Source organism: Anomaloglossus baeobatrachus, chromosome 2 (assembly GCF_048569485.1).
Source record: "Anomaloglossus baeobatrachus isolate aAnoBae1 chromosome 2, aAnoBae1.hap1, whole genome shotgun sequence".
In the NCBI taxonomy this organism is placed as follows: domain Eukaryota; kingdom Metazoa; phylum Chordata; class Amphibia; order Anura; family Aromobatidae; genus Anomaloglossus; species Anomaloglossus baeobatrachus.
In genome coordinates this window covers 744,572,472-744,591,441 of record NC_134354.1, presented here as the reverse complement: position 1 = coordinate 744,591,441, position 18,970 = coordinate 744,572,472, and the positions used below count along the sequence as shown (strand labels likewise).

The following is an 18,970-nucleotide window of genomic DNA, read 5'->3' as shown; positions in this document are numbered from 1 at the left end:
TAAAATCTGTGGAGCTATGCATGGAATGTCTGACCTCCTTCGCACACAAAGCTAAAACTGGAGAACCCGTGATACCACGGGGGGGGTATAGCCAGAGGGGGAGGGGCCTTGCACTTTTAATGTAGTGCTTTGTGTGGCCTCCAGAGGGCAGTAGCTATACCCCAATCGTCTGGGTCTCCCAATAGAGCGCTGAAGAAAATCTAAATTAAATTATTTGGGGTGTCTGCCCTTTACCTTCAAAGCAGCATTAAAGCTTTAAATATTTTGGGAACACTTACATGACCCCAAACATATAGCAATCTATCAAGTAACCCAAATTCCGCACTATTCGCTACTCGCACGAATAGTGCGGCATTCAGGTTACTCATTACATTACGAGTTTTTCCCCACTGACGTGCATTGCACACGCTATTCGGAATGAATACGCGAGTATTAGACAGTACTCGTTATGAGTAAGCGGCGTATGAATAGTTACTCTAATATTTACTTAGAAAACTGGTGAGGTGCTCAATACTTATTTATTTCACACGCTGTGTATATGCTCTATTCACACAATACTGGTTAAACATTTGGACATGGACTGGTTTCCTTCTCACTGAATCATGCACATTGTAGACAGACTGAAGGCAACAAATCTATTAGGCAAGACATAAAAAAACAAAACAAACAAACAAAAAACCTAAATAAAAACAAATGAAACAAACTAGCCTGTATGTTAAAAGGAATCTGTCAGCAGTTTTTGCAACCTCATCTGTGAGCAGCATAATGTAGGCAAAGATATCCTGAATCTAATGATGTATCACTTAGATTACTGGGTTCAGCGGTTCTGACACAATCAGAATTTTTAGATTAAGCCATGTAGCAAAGCTGAGAAAGCTGTCCCCACCCACTCCAGGTGCTCTGAAGAGATTGAACATTGACAGTGAAGTGAGGAGGGGGTGTTCCGGACTGTCATGCGTGTGAAATTGCAGTCCTAGCAAGGAGAAGTTTTGCTGTTTAAACAAACAGTGTCAGGCTGTCACTAGGGGGAGCTGGAGTCCTGCAGGGTAACACACTACACGGAGCAGAATAAGTCAGGTGGGGAACTCCCAGTGTGCTGAACATCAGCCGGATATAAGAAGCGGGGGTGGTCGGGCAGGCCGGGTCATACACAGCCCGGGGAGAATGAAGACCGGAGGAACGAGCAGAGAATGGTTCGAGGTCAGTACCAGAGGAAGCTACCGAGTGGGAAGGTAGGAGAGGGGGGGGGGGGGGGGGGGGAACAACTGGGGCTATTGTGGGAAGCAAGGAGGTGGGACAGAGGAATGGCAGAACGACTAGGGGATGGAACACAGACAGAGTCCGAGGGCACAGAGCAGGGACAGATCAGGATCACACTTACAGGCACCAGCACTCACAGGCAAAGCAGTGCTAAGCTTATAGCCAGCGCTTGTTCACTGGAGATGACAGTATTTAAAGCATCCAAGCTACAGAAGTGGACGGGGAGGCGGAACAGTGACACAACAAATAAAACAGATCGGACCTTGAATTCTATGTTAACCCTTGCAGCATGCGGTCTTGTGATTACATAGCAAAAACCTGCTGACAGATTTCCTTTAAACCTTAGATTCCTCACATTACACCCCCCTCCTTTTAGTCTGATGACAACTTTATGCCCCTTGACATTCTGTCAAGCAGCTTAATCAGGTAGTAGTGCGATTTCCAAATAGACTGTTATAAGAGAAGGCACAGAAACATTTTATTTTATAAAATTACTAAAAGTGAGGAAAATTGGCAAAAACAGATGAAAATCACTGATGAAACGCAGTCCTTTTTTCTCGTACTTGAAGGCCTAACGCATTGCCTAACTGACCCTACAACATATTGGGGGCAGCTCAGAATTGCCAGGGCGTCTGCTGCTCTCAATTGGAAACCAGAGAGATCTGGAAAGATAGTAAGAAAAAAAAAAAAAAAAGGTAGTTGAATCAGATTTGAGCAGAGCTTGAGACTTACCGTAGGATTCCCTAACACCAATGACTAGCTGGGAGTCAAATGCTTCCCCTAATCGCTCGGCATGGACCAGCTTCATGGCGCTATCCTGGAGACGATTTTTAATATTTGAAAATATAGATTCGTTCCATGTATCCAGCATAAGCTGCAAAGGAAGACAATGCACAAACAGATTAGAAAGCAAGCTACAGGAAAATAGAGAATTCATATAAACGTTAAACCCTCGGTGATCCGAGACCTTATCAATCCGGCACAGAAAAAAAATAAAAAATAATGCAATATATAACAAGGCCTACCTTTCTAACAATACTGTCTTCTACGTTGGATTTCTTGTTGCTTCCTTGTTTACCCATTAACGTAATTTCCAATTGACAGAAGGGTTTGGGCAAAATATCGCACTGGGTGAAGAACTTGCGCCATTCTACAATATAAGCTTTAAGCAAAGCTGTGTCATCCTGATGACTTAATACTCTCTTCAAAAGATAAAAAAGACAAAAAAAAAAAAACAAAAAAAAAAAAAAAGGACAAATTTATTAATTCCCAAAATCAACAGAACTTAACCTATACATGTCGATTATTTGAGGCGTTAAACAATAGCCGTTTTCATAAACTTCAGGAGGTGGTCTAAGTACATTCTCATGTGTCTATTTCACCATTTTTCACGCAGGCTCAGATGTGCTCCTCGACAGAGGATGAATAGAGGGGGCTCAGGAGCAGCGCCTGCCCCATTTCTAGAAGATTATGGCTGTTTCATTCTGGCATCATCTGCCTTTAACATTCGAGATCCGCTCCACCCCACAGCTGGTAAACTACTAATTGCTGCTTTCATTCACTGACAGCTGCATTTACAGCGTACATCCTGTTGGGGGCATTCTGATTATCAGTGATTGCAGGGCGCCAATGGGTTGACACGACTGCCAAGGGTCTCAGGGTCTGCTGGACAGGTCTTTGCCAATCACGATAGTACAACTGCAAATGCGATCTTCTGGAAGACTGTGATTGTGCTATATACAGTAATATTGTAATATTGCTGTGTACAGTAAACGTGATCACATTTTCGCAGACTTAAAGGGAACCTGTCCGGTGCAATATGCATCCAGAACCACAAGCAGTTCTGGGGGCATATTGCTAAACCCTGCCTAACTGTCCCACCCTATAGAAGCATAGATAAAGGGATCTTTAGAAAAAGTATTTTTGAAGACCATATATGATATGCTAATGCGCGCAGGGACTAGTCGCATGGGCGTAAGTTCCTCCGCTCAATCCGCCCTATTAGCATGGTAGCACACCCACAGGGGCTATGTCAACCAGCGGTGACACGGGTACCTGTCCATTGCTGCAGCCTCAGACGCCAGGCACTGCGCATGATCAGAAGTTACTGCACTACTGGTCATGGGTGTAAGCATCCCGACTGCAGAGAGGTCTATTGCACATGACTGGAAGTGCTGGGTACTGCTGATCATGCACAATGCCTGGCGTCTGAGGCTGCAGCAACGGACTGGTATTCGTGTCACCGCTGGTTGTAACGCTGGCAGTGGGCATTGAATAGCATGCCCCTGTGGGCAGGGCATGCTACCATGCTAAGAGGGCGGAATGAGCGCAGGAACTAACACCGTTGCAGCTAGTCCCTGCGCTCATTAGCATATCATAAAGAATCTTTAGAAATCCTTCTAAAGAGCTCTTTATCTATGCTACTGGATACAGGGACAGTTAGGCAGGGATTAGCAATATGTACCCAGAACTGCTCATGGTGCTGGGTGCATATTGGACCTGACACACTTTAATTCCCCTGAGGGTACTAACAAATACAGTAAAAAGTAAATACAGTGGAACCTTGGTTAACGAGAACAATCCGTCCTGGGACTGTGCTTGTTAACCAAGTTACTCGTTCAGCAAAGCAAGATTTCCCATAGGAAATCATTGCAATGCTGACAATTCCTTCGACAATTCCTTCCACAACTTGTTAAATGTCCCATCCTGGTCCCCTATTGTGCCATTCCACACACGTACAAACACACACAAACACACAAGCACACACGCAAATATTATGCTCACCTTATAGAAAATTAGAAGAAGGGCAGCACTCTACGGTATTTCAAGACTATTTTATTCTCCGGTGCTCACAGGTGAAACAGACATGAGGGAATGGAGGGAGGGGAGCACGAGGACTCGCAGAGTGCTGCTCTTCTTCTAATTTTCTATGAATTTGAATGCTTTGGCTGGGCACTAGCACCACATTATCTTCCATCATATCAGGATAAGATTCATGAATATACCCGGCACGCCAAGGAAATCTATAAGGCAAAAGCTACACTGAATAGTGTGGAACGGGATTGCGGAACCACCTCCTGAATGGTTAAGCAGTGCTGTGCACTTTCGTCTTAAAACTATTTCAAGATTATGCTCACCTTACCTTCTGTTCCATCGACGGTCTCCTAGGACTTGCTGTTTTCTGGTACGGGCTGTGTATCGGGTAACCATGACGACGAGGGAGGAACTTCCACACCCAGAGCGTTGACATCAAAGGCAGGAGTTGCTTGCCTCTGATTGGTCAGCACGCTGCCTTTGAGTAGCGTCTGACAGCGGAACTTCCTGCCTCGTCGCACTGCCTGCCGATACACATCCTGGAGCGGCGAACTACAGGACCCAGGAGGCCGGCGATGGAACGAAGGTACACATATTATGCTCACCTTACCTTCCGTTCCATCGCCGGCCTCCTGGGTCCTGTAGATCGCCGCGAGGATTCCTCCCTCGTCGTGATGTACCGTTGAACTACAAGAACCATGAGGCCGGCGATGGAACGGAAGGTAAGGTGAGCATAATACTGCATGAGCGTGCGTGCGTGTTTGTGTGCGTTTGTGTGGACTGCAAGAGCGGGTCAGAGCGCGGTGGATATACGGAACCGGAAGTGTGTGCGGTGAGGATTTTGCTCGTACATCAAAGCTTTCTCGGAAACAGTTACAAATTTACAGAAAGCTTTGCTTGCTAAGCGAAATTCTCGCCAAGTGGGCTACTCGCTAAGTGGGCTACTCGTTAAGCGAGGTTCCACTGTACCATTTTATACAAGATGTATAAAACGGTAGTCACATGCTGTAAAGCACTATGGCTATGATAAAATTTTTGTAAAAATATATTATATAATGAAGACCAGTTCTATACTTGTAATCTGTCCTGTAACTGAATTTAAAAATGAAAATAAATGAGAAATTATTAAAGCACTTACTGCTTGAGCTTGTTTAATAAAATCTAGAATATCTTCTTTTAAAGCCTGATGAATTTTTGCTGGACCTTTGTCATCCCATAGGCATACTGCATGAACATCCCTGTAACACAAAGTAGTAAAAACGCTCTTAAAAAATGTGAGAATAAGAGTTGCCTTGGACTTACAATACTGCCAAAGATTTATGCAGGTGTAAAATAAAAATTTTGCAAAAGTAAGAATTTTTATTTTTTTTTAAAAACAAACAAAAAACAGAAAAGTTATTTATTTTTTAACAATGAAAGGGAAAAAGGGAATCTGTCACCAGATTTGTGTGTTCTAAACAAAAAACAGCATCTTAAGCAGCGCCTGTGCTGCATTCTATAAAAGGTGCATGTTGCCCCTGGCTCCCCTTGTAGCTCCCACAAATATATAATATCTCCCGCCATGTATGCAAATTTGTGGGTCTGGGTCGATGTCCAATTTTACAGCTCCTGTCCCTCCTTTTCAGCATTGATCCTTTGATGATTAATGTGGATGATGCCTGTGGCGCCATTCACGTAGCCTGGCAAAATCTTGCTCCTGCGCAGAGACACTTTGCCAGCTCACACAGGTGCACTTAACATAGAATCATAGAATGGTAGAGTTAGAAGGGACCTCAAGGGCCATTGGGTCCAACCCCCTGCCAGTGCAGGCTTTCCAAAATCATCCCAGCTATATGTTTATTCAGTTTCTGCTTGAAGATTTCCATTGACAGAGCTCACCACCTCCCGTGGTCGCCTGTTCCACTCCCTGACTGCTCTAGCTATCAAAGTTTTTCCTAATGTCTATTCTGAATCTCCTTCCTTTAAGTTTCATCATATTGTTTCTTGTACTTCCTTGTGGTAATGAGAATAGGATGGTTCCCTCTGCACTGTGACCTCCCTTCAGATATTTGTAGACCGCTATTAAGTCTCCTCTCAGCCTTCTCTTTTTAAAACTAAACATCCCTAGTTCTTTTAGCCGTTCTTCATATGACATAGTTTGCACACCTTCTACCATATTGGTTGCTCTTGTCTGGACTTGCGCTAATATATCGATGTCTTTCTTGAATTGGGGCGCCTATTGCGGGCAGAGAGGAAAACATAGATGAATCTGTGCGAACTGGTGAGTTCTCTGCACAGGTGCAAGATTTTGCCCGGTGATGTGGATGACGTCACATGCGTCATCCACGTACCCAGCCAATATTTCACGCCAGCGCAGATAACTTGCTGGATTGCGCAGGAAGACCTGTGTTTTTGGATATGACTGCAGTAGGGCAGAGAGAAGCGTACCTGCGCAAGCTAGAAAAGTCTCGGCTCAAGATTTTGCCCAGCTACGTGGATGGCGCCGGAGGAGTCATCCACGTCAATCTTCAAAGAAGGACGAAGATCAACACCGAAAAGACAAACAGGAGCCAAGAAAAAGTACATCCATTGGACCGGACCCATGGATTTGCATACATGATGGGAGATATTATAAAAGGTATGTGTGGTGTCTACAGGGGAAGTCAGGGCACAAAATGCACCTTTATAGAATGCAGCACAGGCGATTATGAAAGTGCTAGTTTTGGTTTAGAACACAAAAATCTGGTGACACGTTCCCTTTAAGAAAATGCAAAGTGAATGAACACAACATCGATCTAAATCACATTTCTATTTGGTGACTGCCCTTGGCCATCAGAACAGCATCAATACTTCTAGGTACAATTACAATTTTAGAAGGAACTCGACAAGGAGGTTGCTCTAAACATCTTGGAAGACTAACCACAGATTGTGTGTGTGTGTGTGTGTGTGTGTGTATGAGGCTTGCAAGACAAAACAATCACTGATCTCAGGGAGACCAGCCAGAGAAAACACTGCTGGCAGCCAGCACAGGCGCTCAACACAGTGAAATCCTAGGTGCATAGCCCCCTGGGACGTATGCAAATCAAAAAAAGGTCCGTGGAGCCTCTGTTAGGAGTCTCGACACAGAAAATAGCCAGATATCCCTCCGGGAAGGACCTAGACAAGGAGTGGCTCTTTTTAAGGAGAGCACCATAATCACCATATTAAGTGGCCCTTTTAGTCAATATCAAACTCTTTGACGAGTTTAAAGATATGACAAGGGAAATACGAAGGCCAAGTATCCATCCACAGACAGCTGTTTCGGGGTATTGCCCCTCATTAGTGTGCAGTCAGATTCTGGCTAGGTGGGAGCAATGCCTAGTAGACCAACAAGACAAAAATCACTGATCTCGGGGAGACCAGCCAGAGAAAACACTGCCAGCAGCCAGCAAAGACGCTCAACACAGTGAAATCCTAGGTGCATTGCCCGCTGGGAAGTATGCAAATCAAAAAGGTCCGTGGAGTCTCTGTTAGGAGTAACAACACAGAAAATAGCCAGAGAGTCAAAGAGTTGGATATTGACTAAAAGGGCCACTTAATATGGTGGTTATGGTGGTCTCCTTAAAAAGAGTCACTCCTTGGCTAGGTCCTTCATGGAGGGATATCTGGCTATTTTCTATGAGGCTTGTGCAGATCCTCCTGTCTCTCCATGTAATCCCTGACAGGCTGGATCATTGTGAGATCTGAGCTCTGTGTGGCTGATCATCACCTCCGGGACTTCTTGTTTGAAACAATCATCATGCAGAGTTCCTTCATAAACTGTGTAGTTTGTCCTAGAAGAATTGATGCCGTTTTGAAGGCAGGGGCTCGACGTCCCAAATATTTTACTTAGATTTCTATTTTATGCATTTTGCTAAACAAACTATTAAAAGGAATCTGTCAGCAGGTTTTGCTCCTCTGAGAGCAACAGAATGTAGGCAAAGAGACCCTGAATCCAAAGATGTATCACCTAGTTTACTGGGTGCAGCTGTTCTGAAAGTTTTTAGATTTAGCAATGCAGGGTCTGTATGTACAAAGTCTATAGACAGTGAGCTGCTACACAGAGGAGGAGGGGGCATGGTCGCACTAGTGTATTCCGGCAATGTTATTCACAGGTGATAACCTTCAATATAAGCGAACAACAGCACATAGTGTAATAAATGACACCAGTGAACTCTGAGTGTCAGCATTATCTCCTGCTGTCTTCAGAATACATAGTAAAAACCTGTTGACAGATTCCCTTTAAAGGGGTTGTCCGCTACTGGGAACACGCCTTCTCAATCACCATGTTCCACCCATTGTAAAATAAGAACATCTATACTCCCCTTTGGTGCAGTCACTGGCTCTCCTGGGGGTCACGTGACATTGTTATGTCACGTAAGCCCTACAGCTAATAGCTGGCCACTTCACTCTCCATTTATGCTGACAAATCAGACATCCAGAGGCTAGAGAAGATGCAGATATCACTTCCTCTGAATGTCAGTTAAATCAGAAGGAGGGAGCATGAAACAGCCACTGATTGGCTGCAAGGCTCAAAAGACATTGTCATGTGAGCCCTGGGAGAGCCAGTGCGGACACCAATTGAACGCAGATAAGTATAGGCGTTACTATTTTACAAGGGAGGGGAACCTGGTGATGGAGTCCAAGTAGTAGACAATAGAGATGAGTGAACTTGAGAAACGATGTTTGGAGTTCGGAAACAGACCACCAAAAAATAAAGTTCAGGTTTGAAGTTCCAGTGAGTTAGAAGTGCAAACCACTCAAGTGAGCAGTGCTGTGCTTGGGTATGAGTGATGCTCAGCCCTGTGCGAGCCGCGTGCAGTGTTTGATCGGCTCGGACTAAAAATCAAGATGATCAGATGTAGCGTGCACACACAAAAAAGTAAAAATAAATCATCATTTGAGAAATCCCAGCCACCCTTCTTGGAAATGTTCTGTTCTGCTTCTGGCAGCATGTGGGTAGCGCCAAGAACTGCCCAATTACTGACTTCTATTGAAGTTCGGATCACAAACCAAACATTTTTAAAGGGAAAGAGTCACCAGATTTGGCGACTATAAGCTGCTACTTATATACAGCATTCTAACATGCTGTATATAAGAGCCCAGGCCGCTGTGTAGAATGTAAAACTTCCTAAGGGGCGGAGAGGAGCAGACCTGGTCGGATGAATGTCTCTGTTCTCCGGTACCGGCGCCGCCTCCTTTGGCCATCTTTGTCCGCCTTCTGAAGCCTGGGTGCATGACACGTCCAACGTCATCCACACAGGCCGGCATTGAGGTCCCACGCAGGCGCAAAACAATACTTTGATCTGCCCAAAGTGCACATGTGCAGAAGCTCAATGCCGGCTAGTGTTGATGACGGAAGTCGCGTCATGCACCCGGGTTTCAGAAGAAGGAGGACGAAGATGGCCAAAGAGGAGGCGTCGATACCGGAGAACAGAGTCACCCATTCGACGAGTCTGCACCGAACCGCTCCTTAGACGAGTATTATAAAGTGATTTTTATGCACCGGCCTGGGCTGTTTATATACAGTATTCTAGAATGTTGTGTATAAAAGCTCAGTGGTGGTGGCCGCAGCTTATAGTCGCCAAATCTGGCAACAGGCTCCCTTTAAGGTTTGACTGTACTTGCCGAATCAAGTTTCCAAAGGTTCGCTCATCTCTACTAAACAAGTCCTTTAAACATTTCTATTTTTTTTTTTTTTTTTTTAAAAAACATTCTTACTATGCATGAAATTTTTTACACCTGCTTAAAACTTTTTCACAATGTTATTAATAAATATTATAAATTACAAATATCAAAATGGTGGAGATTCAACACACTGCACTTCCACCGCAGTGTGTAGTGGACACAGCTGGAACAGCACTGCTCCAAGATAGTGGCCGTTGCAGGTACTGTACTGGGTTATCAGTTCTAGTTACATATAGAAACCATATTACAGATGTCGATACCCAGGGGTCATAATGGCAAATGCTAATCACCACTATCAATCCACCTGAAAGTGGCCAATGGGTGCAGTATGGGGGAGCTACGCCCCACCTGAGACACGTATGTTCATCTAGTAGCGGTGATTGGTTAATAAGTACATAAAGTGTCACGACGGTCGCTCAATGGCGATGAACTTTGTGACACAAGATGAAAATAGATTATTACTATAGCGCCATCTATTCCATGGCGCTTTACATGTGAAAGGGGTATACATAATAGGGACAAGTACAATACAAGGAGGAGAGAGGACGATTGCCGCGAGGGCTCACAGTCTACAAGGGATGGGTGAGGATACAGTAGGTCAGGGTAGCGCTGTATCAGACTTAGGGTTACGGCAGGTTGTAGGCTTGTTGGAAGAGGTGGGTCTTCAGGTTCCTTTAGAAGTTTGTCAAGGTAGGCGAGAGTCAAATATGTTGTGGCAGAGCATTCCAGAGTATGGGGGAGGCACGGGAGAAATCTTTGATGCGGTGGTGGGAAGAGGAGATGAGTGAAGAAGGAGATCTTGTGAGGATCGAAGGTTACATGCAGGTAAGTATCGGGGATAACCAACCTTCCACGCAATATGGCGACAATAAAAACACACTAATCATATGTAAAAAGTCACAGTATAGCACCTCTTTTTTTTTTTTAAAGTAGAAAGAAAAAAATATTACGTTTAATCTGGAAATGATTGAAACATCTTAATTATTTCTTTTATCCATATCTGGAAGTGTTTTGCCACGAAACACTAGGCGTGCAAGATGGAGGAATCGCTATACTTACGAGAACAGATCGAACCACTGCTGTTTTGTGACGGACTCCTGGCGCAGAAGCTTCAGAACTATAGGTCTCATGAAATCCCATTTGTCCTCAAACTGAAGGGAACCTTTATTCTGAAGAAAAAAAAATGAATACAATATAATGCACGCAATTCAATTCCGTCATATTTCCTAGTATTAAGCCTAGTGTCATACATGCGCGAAAGACCTGGGCTCACCTGAGATAACGGCCTCAGAGGCATATATATGAGACCGCAAGCGCAAATCAAATCAATGGTCCAACTGGGTATCCTGATCTAATCACAGTCCATGAGTCACAGATATGGCTTTAAAGATGGTCACTTGGCCAAAAACCATTTAAAAATCCCTGACCTCCCCCAGTTTCTGCCACTCTTTAGTTTTGCGATGCGTTGCTCCATTGCAGAGATATTCACATTTGTTTCTTCTGGAGCTCAGTATGTGAAATCTTTGTTTGTAGTTAAACTGCGCGTTTCTTCAGAGACTTCTCTGGGGGGCATGTGCTTTCACGCTTCCTTCCCAAATGCTTCCAATCACAGCTCGAAAGCGTATGAGATTGATCGATCAACTGCTGAGCTTTGATTGACAGCATCTGTGGTGGAGGGGTGAGAGTGCACACCCGCAGAGAACATACTAAAGATATGTCCAGTTGGACTGCAAGAAGAGATGTCCCATACTGCGCTAAAGAAGAAAAATGTAAAAATCTTTGCAATGGAACGACACGGCGCAAGGTGAAAAAGAACGGCGAAATAAGGGCATAGGAGAGATATTTACAAAATATTTCACAAAATTTTTTGATTTTGAGCAAGTGTCAGGTTCTCTGAAGGCCGCTTTACACGCTACGACATCGCTAAAGCGATGTCGTTGGGGTCATGGAATTTGTGACGCACATCCGGCCGCTTATGTGATGTTGTTGCGTGTGACACCTATGAACGATTTTGCATTGTTGCAGAAACATAAAAAAAAAAAACAAAAAAAAACAAAACGCTCATCGGTGACATGGGGGTCCATTCTCGATTATCGTTGCTGCAGCAGTAACGATGTAGTTCGTCGTTCCTGCAGCAGCACACATCGCTCCGTGTGAAACCGCAGGAACGAGGAACCTCAAATTACCTGCCTCCCGGCCGCAATGCGAAGGAAGGAGGTGGGCGGGATGTTCGTCCCGCTCATCTTCGACCCTCCACTTCTATTGGGCGGCCGGTTAGTGACGTCGCTGTGACGCCGCACGGACCGCCCCCTTAGAAAGGAGGCGGTTCGCTGGTCACAGCGACATCGCTAGGCAGGTAAGTAGTGTGACGGGTCTGGGCAATTTAGTGTGCCACAGGCAGCGATTTTCCCGTGTCGCACAACCTATGGGGGCGGGTACCCACGCTAGCAATATCGGTACCGATATCGCAGCGTGTAAAGTGGCCTTAAAGGATTATTCCCAATTGTTATTTGGCGATTACTTGTTGTTCCAGAGAAGTGAAATGCCCAGTTAAAATGAAGCAGCAGCCATGTAGCACACCACAGCTCTATTTATTGTCTATTAATATGTTGTCTTGCAGTTTCAAAGCCAAGACAGGGTAAGTGATTACCGGTACTTGAAGCGACGTAAACAAGTAAGGTACCAGTGCAGTGTAAGGAGACCCTAAAGGCTTTTTCTCAATTGGCAAGTTACCAGCATGCTAGCGAGGATTTTTCAAACCTCCCATTGTTTAGGATTGCTAAGGGTCCCTGAAGTAGGACCCCCAGCAAGCCCAAAAAAGTGGCACTAAAATGCTGTTAAAATGCCCATAACTTGCCAATTAGGAATAACCTTTAGGGTCTCTTTACACTGCAAATTGTAGTTAACATTGACCGAAGTATAGCTACAACTGTACTAATAGCTACAAATGAACAAAAAAAAACAAACAAACAAAATCAAAGCATACTGATGTACGCCAGCCTGAGAAAAGCAAATTGAATATAGTTTTAGTCTCCACTGGGTAAATTATGGGACTATGAATATTTAGCACGGGTTTCAGGAGCTTTCCCAAAGCGTATATCCAACTGAAAATCAATTGTGATTCAAATTATTTAAGTATTAGTTTTGTTTTTTTTGTTTTTGTTTTTTTAATATGTTTTCCCCCAGAACAAGAAAGTTGGATAGATTTTTTTTTTCTTTTAATAAGGTCCAGTATAAAATATCATCATAATGAATATGTCAATGTGACTGCCTTGAGACAATGTTTCATATATACCGTATTTTTCGCTTTATAAGACGCACCTGATTATAAGACGCACCCCCAAATTTGGAGAAGGAATAGAGAATTTTTTAATAAATGGGGTCCGTCTTATAATGCCAGTGTCCGTCTAACAAATCATATAGGGTATATGTCCCTCATAGCCCCCCATCCTAAAATTAGCCCCCTTAATCTGGATATGGCCACCTTATATTGAATATAGTCCCCTTGTGCTGGCACACGGCCCCCCTGTGGCTGCACACGGCCCCCCTGTGTTAAATATCGCCCCCAGGCTGCTGCTTTTAGTAAAATAATCTCTTTCCTTACCTTCTCCAGCACTGTCCTGTCTCGTGCCCCCCTCCTTGGGATTGAGCTCCGGCCTCCTGCACTTCCTGGTTCTCGGCCGGTCATGTGATCGGCACGGCAGAGTGACATCTCTGCGTGCCTGATCACAGCAGCAGGAGGGAGACCGGGAGATCAGCGCTGGAGGAGGTGAGTAAAGAGTGTTTTATTTTACTATGGGCAGCAGCATGGGGGCCAGGCTCTGCAGTATATTATATGTATATTATATATATATATATATATATATATATATATATATATATATGCACATATATACATATATACATACATACACACACATACATACATATACACACACATATACATACATACACACATACATACATACACACATACATACATACACACATACATACCGCCCCCCCGTATATTCGGATTATGAGACGCACCCCCTACTTTCCCCCAAAATTTGGGGGAACAAAAGTGCGTCTTATAAAGCGAAAAATACGGTATACATATATAGATATTAATGAAATCAGAAGGAAATAAAAAAAATAAATAAAGCAATATACATGAAGATGAAGATCTCAAATGGGTTAGTGATCTTAAAAAGGTACCAAATGAAACAGGATAAATGCATGTTCACTGGGTGAGGGGGGGGGGAGAATCAGACTCCTTGGACCCTCAGTGAAAAAAAAAAAAAAAAAAAAGTGTGAAATTCCCGTGTGGATGAAGCCTAAGAGAGCATGTGCGACCACTATGCTATTAATTGGTTAAAGGAGTTATAGACAAGTAGAGGAGCGGTGGTCACACATGTTCACTAACACTTCATAAAGTTGTATTTCCATTTTGAGCATTTGTCATCTCCTTATAACCGTAGAGGGTACCACCTTAGCCATTTCTCCATTCACATGTATAAGAGTTCAGAAAATTGGGATATTCGGCAATTCTACTCTCTTCAATCTTGCACTGCTTGGACTCCTATCACAAAAACAAGGCCCTGCCTTCCTTTTTTTTTTGGGGACCGCAAAAAACGGAAGCAGCAAGAAAGATAAATAGATTAGTAGATATAGAGACAGAGAGAGAGAGGGATGGATGGATGGATGGATAGATAGATGAGAAAGACATATATAATGTCCCACCCTCCTGCATATTCTAAGCTGGCACCCTTTTGTGACTTACAAGGCTAAGCACCCTTTAGTGCCACATGAATTTAGCCAAAAAATAAATAATTAAAAAAGAAAAAAAATGACAGCTGGCAGCTTCACCTTGGCTGGTAATCCAAAACAGAGGACAACCCACGCTGTTATTTTAAATTAAAAAAAATAATTTAAAACAAAAAACATGGGGTCCCCCCCAAATTGGATCACCAGCCAAGGTAAATCGGACAGCTGTGGTCTGGTATTATCACACTAGGGAGGTCCACTGTTATTTGACACTCCCCAGCCTAAAAATAGCAGGCTACAGCCGCCCCAGAAGTGACGCATCCATTAGATGTGCCAATCCAGGCGCTTTGCCCCAACTCATCCCGTTGCCCTGGTGTGGTGGCAAACGGGGTAATATATGGGGTTGATGCCAGATGTGTAATGTCACCTGGCATCAGGCCCTGGGGTTTGTGATGTCAAGCGTCTATCACAGTCATGGCGAACCTTTTACAGGCTGAGTGCCCAAACTGTAGCCCTAAACCCAATTTTTTTTCCGAAGTGCCAACCAATCCTATTATATAAAGAATTGATTTTAATCTTACCTTTGCCGTCTTCTCTTCAGCAGGGGGTATCACGCTCATGCATGCTTACCACACATTGGAGCTGAGCCCCTGCCCTTTCCAGACAGCAGTTGGATTGATCTTTCTGGGAAAAAAATTGCAGCATATTAGACAGAGATTTTAGCATGGAATGCAATCAGATGTCACCCTGTAATCCACATCTACATTTCAAAGTCTGAACATCTTGAAATCCCATAAAGACGTACGAGTTGCTCCCCTCCCCATCATTGTGTAGTTCTGTCCCCCTTCCTCGGCCACTTCCTGGTAAACATGTCCCCCATCCTGATATATATTTCCTACATTCTGGTATATTTGTCCCCATCACGGCCCCATCCAGGTAAATGTCCTCCATCCTGGTAAATGTTACCCATTCTGGCATGTTCCCCCATGCTGGTAAATGTACCCCATCCTGACATATTGCCCATCCTTGTAAATGTTCCCCCATCCCGGCATGTACCCCATTCCTGGTAAATGTTCCCAATCCTGGTTAATTTACCCCATCCAGGTAAATGTACCCCTTCCTGGTAAATGTACCCTATCGTGGCATGTTTCCCCCCCATCCTGCCATGCATGTTCTCCCCCCCCCCCACGCCGCCATGTGCGTTCCCCCCCCCCACGCCGCCATGTGCGTTCCCCCCCCCCACGCCGCCATGTGCGTTCCCCCCCCCCCACGCCGCCATGTGCGTTCCCCCCCCCATGTGCGTTCCCCCCCCACGCCGCCATGTGCGTTCCCCCCCCCACGCCGCCATGTGCGTTCCCCCCCCCCCCCACGCCGCCATGTGCGTTCCCCCCCCCCCCACGCCGCCATGTGCGTTCCCCCCCCCCCCACGCCGCCATGTGCGTTCCCCCCCCCACGCCGCCATGTGCGTTCCCCACGCCGCCATGTGCGTTCCCCACGCCACGCCGCCATGTGCGTTCCCCCCCCCACGCCGCCATGTGCGTTCCCCCCCCCACGCCGCCATGTGCGTTCCCCCCCCCCCACGCCGCCATGTGCGTTCCCCCCCCCCCCACGCCGCCATGTGCGTTCCCCCCCCCCCACGCCGCCATGTGCGTTCCCCCCCCCCACGCCGCCATGTGCGTTCCCCCCCCCCACGCCGCCATGTGCGTTCCCCCACCCCACGCCGCCATGTGCGTTCCCCCACCCCACGCCGCCATGTGCGTTCCCCCACCCCACGCCGCCATGTGCGTTCCCCCACCCCACGCCGCCATGTGCGTTCCCCCACCCCACGCCGCCATGTGCGTTCCCCCACCCCGCCATGTGCGTTCCCCCACCCCGCCATGTGCGTTCCCCCTCTCCCACCCCACGCTGCCATGTGCGTTCCCCCTCTCCCACCCCACGCCGCCATGTGCGTTCCCCCCTCTCCCACCCCACGCCGCCATGTGCGTTCCCCCTCTCCCACCCCACGCCGCCATGTGCGTTCCCCCTCTCCCACCCCACGCCGCCATGTGCGTTCCCCCTCTCCCACCCCACGCCGCCATGTGCGTTCCCCCTCTCCCACCCCACGCCGCCATGTGCGTTCCCCCTCTCCCACCCCACGCCGCCATGTGCGTTCCCCCTCTCCCACCCCACGCCGCCATGTGCGTTCCCCCTCTCCCACCCCACGCCGCCATGTGCGTTCCCCCTCTCCCACCCCACGCCGCCATGTGCGTTCCCCCTCTCCCACCCCACGCCGCCATGTGCGTTCCCCCTCTCCCACCCCACGCCGCCATGTGCGTTCCCCCTCTCCCACCCCACGCCGCCATGTGCGTTCCCCCTCTCCCACCCCACGCCGCCATGTGCGTTCCCCCTCTCCCACCCCACGCCGCCATGTGCGTTCCCCCTCTCCCACCCCACGCCGCCATGTGCGTTCCCCCTCTCCCACCCCACGCCGCCATGTGCGTTCCCCCCTCTCCCACCCCACGCCGCCATGTGCGTTCCCCCTCTCCCACCCCACGCTGCCATGTGCGTTCCCCCTCTCCCACCCCACGCTGCCATGTGCGTTCCCCCTCTCCCACCCCACGCTGCCATGTGCGTTCCCCCTCTCCCACCCCACGCTGCCATGTGCGTTCCCCCTCTCCCACCCCACGCTGCCATGTGCGTTCCCCCTCTCCCACCCCACGCTGCCATGTGCGTTCCCCCCTCTCCCACCCCACGCTGCCATGTGCGTTCCCCCTCTCCCACCCCACACTGCCATGTGCGTTCCCCCCTCTCCCACCCCACGCTGCCATGTGCGTTCCCCCACCCCATGCTGGCGCTGCCGCACACGAGTTATAAAAAAAAAAAAAAGCAACACACAACTTACCTTCCTGCACCCGCTCCACCGCTGCACGCTGCTCAGTTCCCACGCGGCCAGCAGACGGCGCTGGCGCCACTCTCTGATGCTCCTCCGTCTCCTAGGCAACACACCTGCAGCCTGGGGGAGGAGGAGTGTCAGAGCGGAGGAGAAATGTCTCCTCCGCTCCAACACAGATTTGATCTGCCGGCGCCACTGCACTAGCAGACCAAAACTGCAGGATCGGGCGACAGCACGCGTGCCAGCAGAATGGGCTCAGCGTGCCCCTGGTGGCACGCGTGCCATAGGTTTGCCATCACTGGTCTATCAGATACCTGACATCACTAACCCAGTCAGTAATAAAAAAAAAAAAAAATTAACAAAAAAAAAGTTTTATTTGAAAAAAACACTCCTTAAAACATTCCCTCTTTCACCAATTTATTGAAAAGAACAAGCAAATCGGGGTCCAGCGTAATCTAATAAAGGGGTCCCACGACGATCCATACCATAGTCACTGTCCTAGTCAATGAAGAACAGAATGTTTCCCATTGGCTGGGAGTGCAGTGCAGTGACCTAAGCTAACATCAATAGGTCAGCCCAGGTCACTGCAGGGGATGACTAGCGCTGCTGTCAGGAGGTTAGATGAGATCATTACCTGCTGTGACGATCTCCTGTACTCCTGACGTCAGCGCTGTCACTGACTTCTATGCCCGCCGCGTTCACAGCGAAGAATCGCAGGAGCTCGTGACGTCACCGTTAGTCGGAGTCTCGGGCCGCCCGCGAGACTTGATGTGAGAACGCGGCGGGCAATGGAAGGCAGTGACAGCGCTGACGTCAATAGAGCAGGAGATCGTCACAGCAGGTAATTATCTCACCTAACCTCCTGACAGCAGCGCTCGTCATCCCCATGGCTGTGCGCACTGCAGCATGAGAAGCTGCTGATACTGCAGTGCAGGCAGCCGCGGGGCTGGAGTGGGACACAGACTGCACGGGCACCCGACGGAGGTCACACGGAAGTGCTTCCATGCGGCTTCCAGGGTTTTTGCGGGCCCATTGACTTATATTGAGTCACGGTCCGTTATTACGGAACAGAATAGGACATGTTCCATAATAACGGAACAGACATACGGCATCCGATGTGTTTTTTGTAGGATCGGATGCATACGGAAGTTCTGCCATGTGCCATCCGATCCTACACAAAAGACATTGAAAAGATGGTCCTGTCCGTGGGTCCGCCAAAAAACAGGAACTGACCAGGACAAACGGAACGGTCATGTGAATGAGCCCTTAAAAGGCATGGGACATAAACGCAGAAAAAAAAAAAAAAAAAAAAAAAAAAAAAAAAAAAAAGCATGCTTTTTTTTGGCCAAAAGGTACAGTTTTGTTAACTTTTCTGCAGCGTGTGCATGGAACCTAAGACAATGTACAGAACAAATAAAAATTGTTGCATTGTTAACCTGCCTAAGTGATTAATACAACCCACAACTTCAGACCTTCACAGAAGTCTTGGATCAAAATGACCTGTACAAACTCGTAGGTCAGTGAAAATCATGGACAGAATCAGTGTACAATCTGTGGCCTATCTGTGATTAACATTGCATCTATAGGAGAAGC

General features: G+C 47.1%; 1 protein-coding gene across 1 annotated transcript in view; it reads right to left on the bottom strand.

Annotated features, from left to right (window-relative positions):
* Nucleotides 1-18,970, bottom strand: part of CUL5 (cullin 5) — a 118,461-nt gene that overhangs the window by 80,110 nt on the left and 19,381 nt on the right. The window contains exons 2-5 of the mRNA XM_075337434.1: nucleotides 10,819-10,928; nucleotides 5,213-5,312; nucleotides 2,286-2,462; nucleotides 1,993-2,134 (exon numbers count right to left, since the gene is read on the bottom strand). Coding sequence (XP_075193549.1) covers nucleotides 1,993-2,134; nucleotides 2,286-2,462; nucleotides 5,213-5,312; nucleotides 10,819-10,928 — 529 coding nt within the window. The remainder of the gene's footprint in view (nucleotides 1-1,992; nucleotides 2,135-2,285; nucleotides 2,463-5,212; nucleotides 5,313-10,818; nucleotides 10,929-18,970) is intronic.